Here is a 9565-nt window from a genome sequence, read left to right on the forward strand (position 1 = left end):
TACTGTATTAAACATGTTGTCAAATCCAGAGGTGGGTAGAGTAAACCAAAACAGTACTCAAGTAAAAGTACTGTTACTTTACAATGATGTTACTCAAGTAGAAGTGAAAGTACTCGTAAAAATAAGTACTTAAGTAAGAGTAAATAAGTACCTAAAAAAAAACTACTTAAGTAGTGAGTAACTTGTGAGTAGTATCATATATAAAATTGTATTGTATTGGAAACGTTAATAACAATGTGAAGTGCACACTGCCTTTAATAAAGTGACAAATCCAGGAAAAGGCCAAAATGAATGCTGTTAGGCATGGTTTACTTTCAAACATTAAAGTAAGAGGAGCTGCACTGTGCTCAAACTAATGTACCCACTTTCATTTTTTAAAACAAGCTGAAACTTCAAACTGTGTCTGAGATGTGATCAGAACACCAGAACATTAATACTCCAACATCACAATAAAAATGTATCTATGCCTTCCAAACTTTCTTTTTTAACCTTTAACTTATTTTCAGTACATCTTACTTAAAAACACAACTTGAACGTGCTAAAACAACTTGGAAGTGTTTAAAAAGGCCTGAACTCAGTCCTGAAGAATCTCTCTGAGGTGACTGTTGAGCTTCAGAAGGAGCTGTTTTTATCAGCATGCTACCTTACTGCTCTTATCAGTTACTTTAGATTACTGTCCAACATTTCTAACATGCTTTTAATTTTAACCAGTATGATCCTTAGCTTACCTAACTGATAACTAACTATAACATGCTTTTAAGATTTAATATTAACTACTATGATCATTAGCTTACCTAACTGATAACTCAACATGACATGCTTTTAAGATTTAATATTAACTAGTACTATCCTTAGCTTACCTAACTGATTACTCACTATGACATGCTTTTTAAGATTTAATTGTTCTATGTTGAAGCTCCAGATTTCCACCGTCATTTGGAAGTTATAAGAGAGTCTGGATGTTGGGTACAGGGTAAACATGTTCCTCCAAAGGGGACACAGGTATAACGCAGTCTCTCTCCCTAGCTGTAGGTGGAGGAGGGGGCGGAGCTACTCCTCCGTTCAGTGTTGAGGCTATTTATAGCTCTGGATCAGAAGGCGCTGCGTGAAAGATCGGCTGAGCGTAAAAACAAATCAAATGAAAATAAAGGAACGGTAAAAGTAGAGACTGGACAGCCTAATGGAACCAAGTAAAAGTACATCTTTTTTAAGATAAATGTACTTGAGTAGGAGTAAAAAGTACTCTGCAAAACAAATACTCTCAGAAGTACAATTTTATGAAAAAACTACCCAAGTACATGTAACGGTGTAAATGTAACTCGTTACTACCCACCTCTGGTCAAATCAGGCCTGTCAATCTCCTAAAGAAGGATTCACCTGACATCAACTGTCAAATCTGACCTTTAAAAAACCCTGAATAAAACTAACCTCACTGACGTAGTTGTGGATCAGACTGTGACTGTGTGTAAAGATCACATCAAACACAGCAGGTAGGGACACGTCTGCAAAGTAGCAATGCTACATCTGGGTTGGAGAATTCTCCATTAGCTGTTAACATTGTTGGTTGTCTACCTTTAAAGAGGTTGATCACTATTGTCTAGACCACAATCAATCAATCAATCTTTTTTTGTATAGCGCCAAATCACAACAAACCTTTTCTCAAGATGCTTTTACAAACAGAGCAGGTCTAGACCACTCTATGTCAAATTATGAACAGAGACCCAACACCAAGACAGGATCAGACTCAGTCTGACCCCACCTTAATCCACCATGAGCATTGCACCTCACAGTATTTAGCTAGTTACAGTGGAGAGGACAAACTTCCTTTAACAGGCAGAAACCTCGAGCAGAACCAGACTCATGTTAGACACACATCTGCCTCGACCGAGTTGGGCCTGGAAAGAGGGATAGAGGAGAATAAGAGAGAGAGGGAGCGATGATAGTGATGAGACGAGTAGTAGTAGCTGTTGCCGCTGGAGTCCAGCACGTCCGTATCAGCTGAGTCTGGAACGTCCACAGCAGGAGGACGTCTACGGCAGCTCAGAGGAACCTACGAGACAAGGGAGCTCAGGGACTCCAGAAAGGTCTATGGTTAGTAACTTTAATGGGACAGGGAGAGTTAAAGTAAGTGATGAGGGGGTTGGGGGGAAGGGGGTGAGACAGCACCACAGCACTCACCTTTGTTGTTCTGCTGATGCTAGCTGTGGCTACTGCTGCTTTGTAACACATCTTTGTAGCGATGAAGACTTTTCGGGGGACTTGTTAGATTGGTTGTGTTACAAACTGCAGACTTTTCCCTGCTCTTGAGATGCTTGTGACCCAGGTTATACAAACTGTAATGGTGTTATCCTCTGAAACAGTGAAAACATCCACACCGGTGACTCCACTTTAGCTCTTGTTGCAGCTGCACTTCTTCTTCTTCTTCTTCTTCTCTGTGCTTAATGAGCGACCACACACGGCTACCTTCTGTGTCTGAAAGTGAAGGCTTGTTGATGCATTAATAAAAGCAATAACTATTGTTGTACTAATGGGATAAATTATATTGTTGAAATAATAAATAATAACAAATTATTCCCATTATAGAACAATTAATCATGGGACTGATTTATTATATTTCATGTGTCAGAAAACACAGATTATAAGAACATGGTTGAATTTACAACTTTTGCTCTGCAGAGTTGTTAGCCTTCAAAAACACTGGATCCTACAATCCCCATAATGCTACAGTGATGACATCATTAGGGTTTCTTTTTCAGACTCTGGACAGATGAACAGAAGAGTCACACCTCTATGTTCACAGACTGAGCAGTTCTCTATGTGGAGAGGACTCTGAGCTTCATAAGCACTCTGGGTGTACCGTCCCTTTAAATCCACCTTCAGACCTTTCTCAGTTCTGTTTGTTGTGCTTAGTTCAGTTCTGGGCAGATAGGGGGCAACAGTCCACTCAATCATATGAGTGCTACATTGTGATGCTGTTTGGATGATCCAGAGAACATGTTGCTGATCTGATCTGAGCACAGACTGAACAGATCAGCTGTCTAAAGTGGACTCAACACAGAGACAGCTGTTGGATAGACTTTGTGAGGTGTGTCCGCTTGGCTCCACCCACAGACTGATGTATTTAGAGGTGGGGTTGTGCTCAACAGTGTTAAAGATCGTCTCTCTATCTTGTTTTGGAGCACAGTCAGCATCACTGGAGTCATTGTTTTCAACAGGTGAGTCAATCAAAATAAAAAGCCACAACATAAAGGAGTCAGAGCACCTGGAGTTCTTCAGCCCCCGTTTTTCCTCCTACAGATGAAATCCCACGACTCAGCTCAGCTCACAACATAAAGAAATAAAGTAAACAACAGTTGAATCAACATTTACACGACATTTCACTGACTTCTCTGAAACACTCATGAAGACAGAGATGTGTATCTGAAGCACACGTGAAAAAAAGAGAAACAGTTTCTGAGTTCCCGCTCTGGTCAAAACCTGCTCACGTCAAGTTCAACCAAAGTGGTTTGGTCCCCCTGCTCTCTCTCCTCTGACAGGATGTCTGTGTGGTTTTCTCTGTGATGGTGTTTGTTTGTTTCAGCTGCTTCACATGCACCTCCACTTTTCACCACTCGTACCTGCAGACACTCCTTCCCTTCTGTCTACTGATAGGTGATCTATTCACCGTGAACATGAGCTGGAGCTTCTTTATCTGTCTTTTTGTGTCCCTGTATTGTATTTATATCTCTGTTTTAATGCTCTTTACACTGATTTTTGACCCAAAGGTCTGAAATAAAGTATGAAGTTATAGCTTCAACAATAACACACAGAATCCAGTTTTTTATCACATCACAGTAGAGGAGAGATTCTGTCTCACACGACTGATACTGCTGACTTGAGCGGGTGAAGATATAGAGGAAAGAGGAAGAGGAGGAGGAGCAGTATGACACGTTTTTGGAGGGGCAGGCTTTACTCTGTCTTTTCTGTAGCTGAAAGTCTTTTTTATTAACTCTATAATTTGTATGAATTCATTCATATGACAGAATAAAGACGCCTCTGGTGCAGCACAAGTCACAGGGCGGTTCTTTGTGTAGAAGCAGGGAAGCAGTCTTTGTCCTGAACTGACCTCATTCACTTTACAAACATATTCTGTCCACTGAGCGATGACACACTGCAAACACTTCCTGTTCTCATCTTCTTCACACCCCTCAGATTGAGCCAGCAGAGGAGCAGAAAATTAAGCGACCGGCATAAACCGAGAGCTCATCTTTGTCTTCCGACCACACAGGAACAAACAAACACCTTTGTGGTGAACGCTCTTCATCCCACTGAGGGCGGGCCTGTACTATCGGACATCTCTGTTGCTGCTGCTTGCAGCATCACGTCTGCAGCTTTAGCCGTGGCTCTGCTGGTGTTTCGGAGCATGCTTTGAAGCTGCCATGCACGTATGAAATGTGCTTGATGTCTGCAATGCCATGCTGATAGTGTTCCACTGACTGTAAGAGAGGTGTTGGTGACACTTTGATGGTAACCACACACAACACTACAGTACTCTGCATGAATAGGGACGTCTTAAAGTTAGAAGATGATCATTGAAGAAGCTTCAGCTTTGTAAATGAAGGAGTCGTGCATGCATTGAGCAAAGGACCTTTGTCCTCTCTCCAGAACCTGATCCCACATTAACCACAGACACTGTTCTGTATTTGTTCATGTTAAACACAAGTCAAGAGAGAGTAGAAACACAGCTCCTACATGAAGCATCACTTTGTTTATTTTAATGCAGCTTTACTGGTCAGTTTGACACTTTCAGTGAAGTTTCAAATGTGCAGATTTACTGCCTGACGCTGGAGTACACACATTCACTCCCGGTGTCGTCTCTCGGTCTTGTTGATCTGTTGGCTTTGTTCTTCCTTAAAGCAGCGTAATGGAGGCCGTCTGCATCCTGCTCACCCTGGAAACAATATGATATAGACTTATTGAAGATAAAGAGACAAGTATCAACATCTGTGAGGTTTAATGCAAGTTACTGCTGCAGAGCTAAGTGTGTAGTTCATGGGCCGGACAACATCACACAGAGCATTAGATTCTTCTGTGTGGTACATTGACCTACGCTGTGTACAGGTGATGCTTTAAAATATATACAGTTACAGGAACCTTTGAAATACTCACTGCAGCACTGAGACCGGAGGCAGCCGGGGATCCTGCTTGATGGTCTGGTTCAGAACAAAAACAATCCATTAAAAACCATCTTCACTAACAGTGAGTGTATCAGATTATTAATCCAGCTGGGTGAGTGAGCTGAGATTAGTCTACCTGTGCATGTGCAGCTGGTTGTCTTGTACATTGTCAATGCTTTGTATGCCAGGAAAACAACCAGCATGGTGGTGACGGTCAAAGCTGCGCTCAAGACAAACACCAAGACAACACGCTCTTCATCATCTGCAGGTAAACATTGGGACATTCAAGAGCTTTTAGTTGTTTCATCACATACAGAGACCTATGCGTGTAGGCTACACCGTCGATTCAACACAGAAGTATAAACCAGGCTTTAAGCGTTGTAGGCGTATTACCTACACGGCATCATGGACAGCTCGGCCCCTTTGTTTAGAACCATCCAGTGAAACGTGATGACAGGGAGGTCATCAGCTATCAGCTGCTGCAGACGGGGTCAACTCTACCACCGACTCAAACACTACTGCCGGTATGAGTGCTGTAATGATTAGAGATGTTTCAGCTCTTTATTCTGCCGTCAGAAAGTCCATTTGTTTTGGGTCACTCTCAGACATGACACATGTTCCATGTTCTCTGCCTGGCTTCTCAACAAAGAGGCCGAGCTGATGGGGATCACCTGATGGTAATACACTTACTACTCATAAGTACCTCATACAACCCCACTTTAAAAACACTGAACTATCCCTTTAATAAAAAGACTCCCTCAATGATGTTTTACTCAAAAGAGACTCACCCTCCAAGTCCAGCTTGGTCCCGTTTCCAAACAGAACGTGTCCACATGAGACTACAGCGCAGTAGTAGGTCCCAGCATGAGACAGATTCATGCTCTTCATCAGCAGGTTGTAAACGCAGGTTTGTTGGTTGTGTTCTCTCTCACACTGATCATCTCTGCCTCCTTGGGTGTAAATGAGTCCTGGTTGAGATTCTTCAGAGTCTTTGAACCAGTACACACTGTGTTCTCCATCACAGCTCCCAGTATGGACGGTACAGCTCAGAGTCACAGAGCCTCCTGGCTGGATGGTCTCAGATTCTGACTGATGGATGAACGCTGGGACGTTCAGATCTGAACTTTTAACATGGATGATCATGCCTCCAATGAAATCAAACACGTAAGCATAGCTACTGATGCAGTAGTAAGTCCCTGAGTCTGAATCTTGCACGCCTCTGATCTTCAGGTGATTTGTACTGGTGCTGGTTTCCAGCTCAAAGCGTGGATCATTCTTAAAGTCGTCATCCAGAAAGCCCTGTTGGTCATGCTTATAGAATTTAGACACCATTTCTGGCTTCTGTCCCAGAGTTTGTTTATACCAGTAATACATCACTGCTACACTTTCCTGATAGAAACACTCCAAAGTCACGTCTTCACCGACACTAACCGATAGGAAGCGTAAAGGTGACGACAGATCCAGGGATGTTGCTCCTGCTAAGAAAACAGAGACCAAGCAAGTCTGCAGTTAACTTTGTACAATGAGTGACAGCGTCTTTAAAAGCACTAAAAGCATTACAGAACATCAAAAACACAGAAAAGAGGAAGACTTCATGAAAAGATATAACTTACCCATTGTCCCCGAGAGCAGACATGTCACACACAGAGCAAACAGCAGAGGTGTCATTGTGTTGAAGGAGCGGGGCTTGTATGAGAGATTCTTCAGACCAGGTCTACTGTTTATGGACAAGACATCGTCTGATTGGTCGAACAGAAGCGGTTACATGATTGGTGATGACACTACAGGGCGGATTTTGGTCCATGAGAAAGAATCTGCATTGGAGTCTAAACAGACAGTGGAAATGTTTTCACTCCAAAGAGAATCTGAGTTTATTGAACACATTTCTCAGATTAGAGTTGGTTCAGTTTGAAGACGAGGCAGATGTTTTCTTTCATGAATGTGCAGAAACAAATGTGGGAACACTCTTCATTTGTTTGTGTATAAATAAAGGGGGATTTTAACCTATTCATACTGTTAGGAAAGAGAAGTTTCTGGAATATCTCAACACAGCACCACTTGTTGTGAGTGTGTGAGGAGGAGGGGTCAGACTCAAACCATAGACCCCCCTGCTCCAGACCACTCACTGTTAACATCTATTGATTCTAACTACTCCATGCATGTGTCATGTGTCTATTCTTTTTAAAATTATGTCCTAAAGGACCATATAGTGAACTAAACATCTGGAGCATTTGATGTTTTGTAGCATTTAGCTTATTTAAGGTAGCCACAATGATTGTTAAATCTCTGGCACCAACAGAAACAACGATACAGTGACAACATGCATATTACACAGAGTACACTGATCCAAGAGAGTTTATATTCTATAAAACACACATCTTAGCTAGAACTGAAAGGTTGATGACCGGGTCACACATTCTTACATTGACCTCTGACCTCCCTGTGGTAACACGTTTCTAGTGTTATTGTCTTTATTAAGTTTTATATGGATGAGATCATAAAGAAGCTCTATCGTACACAAAACATCTTGGTGCAGAAAGCAAGTGTTCTTAATGAGTGTGATTCATGGAGAGGCCCAAAGGTGGTGCATTGATATTTTAAGGAAGCAGAAAGAGTCTATGCCTAACACTGGACTTCCACCAGATCCGTGTCCGGTCCGCCGCCGATCATTTGCGGTCCAGCTCTGTGGTCTCTCGTCCGTGAACACCCACCGGTTGCATTTTCAGAATGCAGCATGGAGCAGGGCCACCGGACAGCTGGAGTCATGTGACCGAGGTTCTCCCTTGGTAATCACTGAATCAAGGATTCTCCTCCTCCTCTCCTCATCCATGTTGTCTTTCTGGTCCTCTGAAAACCTCTGACCTGTTGACTCCAGGCCTGGCTCCGCTCCTCATGACGGTTTGTTGTTGTAGTTAAGTGAAATACGATCTGGTGATAACACAGAGTGTTTTATTCTGAAAATTAACAGGATGTTTTCATTTTGTTTTGGTAAAACCTGACTTCCTGTCCCGCTCCATCTGCTCAATTGAGATTGATGCGTCGTGCTCCGGCATCCAGCAGAAATAGAAGTCTTGTGTATCTGATCTGGATGGCTGCGACCGGAACACAACGGAGTGGATCCAATGGAAGTTAACACATTGACTAGAATAGAAACCTATCAGATCCGGTGCGGTGACAGATCGGAGACGGACTAACGTGGATCTGGTGGAATTTGGCCATTAGACCAACAAAAACCTGGTCTGAAGCCTAAAGTCAATGGAGCAGTACCTTCTGATATTAGTGAGATAATAAGATGGGTGTAAGAGTTCACAATGCACATCCCTCTGCTTTTAATAATCACACAGATGCACGCAGCAGTGCTCCCTCTCATTATTAAATATCAGTGATTTTACTGATACAGTGAAATTGAGTCTTTATCAGGACAGAGGGATCAGAGGCACGAGTGTTTCCCCCTTGACCCTGCCTGCAGGCTCACCCATCTCTTGAAGCGAATGAGAGCACACACACTTCATGGTTTGACTCCAAACACCTTTGAATATTTAAGGGACTTAATCCAACCTCTTTACACCTTGCACCTCACTCACCCTCTGACTGTGCTCTGCTTAACCAGCAACATGTGGTCAGACACACATGAATCTACTTTGCACCATGAGCTTCAGAGCGTGTGATTTGAGTTGTTTAAAGGGGAACATGTTTTGTAGTTTCTCTGAAGGAGAGATGAAAATGTTGTTTTGTTGTATACTGAAGATATTTTACTATCTCTTACATTTTTGTTCATAATCTTTATAATTTTATAGAAGATAAATAATCAAATGTAATGTGATATTATTGGGAATTAACTATAGTGAGGGTTAATGTGTGTGTTGACTGTTCTTATGTGGATGAATGTGTGTGTAGCTTCTATAAAGAGCCCATTGTTTAACTAACTGTGTCTAAATCCAAGCTGTGCATGTATCTGTAGTTGTATCATGAGCACAGTTCAGGCTCAGTGTTGGACTTCATGGGTTTTACTTTATAGAAAGGAGATACTTACACATGATGGTCATGGACGACTAAAAGAACACTTTGAGCCACAATGAAAGCTTCACTCAGACCAGCTTCACATTAGAAAAGAGGGACATTTAGACTTTCTGACTTGTAGTTTATAAAACCTCAGTCCCATCACCCTGAACTGACTGTCTCTAGTGTTGTTTTCTTCACCCCCTCTCTAAACTCAGCCTCCTTTTATTTTGACCCACACTGTTCACAGCTTGTTTTCTGCATTTCTGACATGATAACCATTTCACACCACTCTGTGAGAGCAGCTTTGCAAAGGTGTAAGATGTTGTGGCCTGTAAGCTGCAGGCCGGTCTTCCTGTGTTTAAGCTCTGCTGGGACTCATGTTTCCATCGATGGAAACTTACACTCTG

The 9565-nt window shown here is 42.3% G+C and overlaps 1 protein-coding gene across 1 annotated transcript; it reads right to left on the minus strand.

The window, feature by feature from the left end:
- Positions 1-4744: 4744 nt before the first annotated feature.
- On the minus strand, positions 4745-6830 carry LOC117807543. The gene is made up of 5 exons (XM_034676864.1): positions 6770-6830; positions 5945-6634; positions 5293-5418; positions 5149-5192; positions 4745-4930 (listed from the first exon to the last, which is right to left on the minus strand). Exons 1-5 carry the CDS (start codon positions 6822-6824, stop codon positions 4811-4813), a joined length of 1035 nt encoding a protein of 344 aa, XP_034532755.1. The 5' UTR covers positions 6825-6830; the 3' UTR covers positions 4745-4810.
- Between the last annotated feature and the right edge of the window lie 2735 nt (positions 6831-9565).

This window comes from Notolabrus celidotus, chromosome 23 (assembly GCF_009762535.1).
Source record: "Notolabrus celidotus isolate fNotCel1 chromosome 23, fNotCel1.pri, whole genome shotgun sequence".
In the NCBI taxonomy this organism is placed as follows: Eukaryota; Metazoa; Chordata; class Actinopteri; order Labriformes; family Labridae; genus Notolabrus; species Notolabrus celidotus.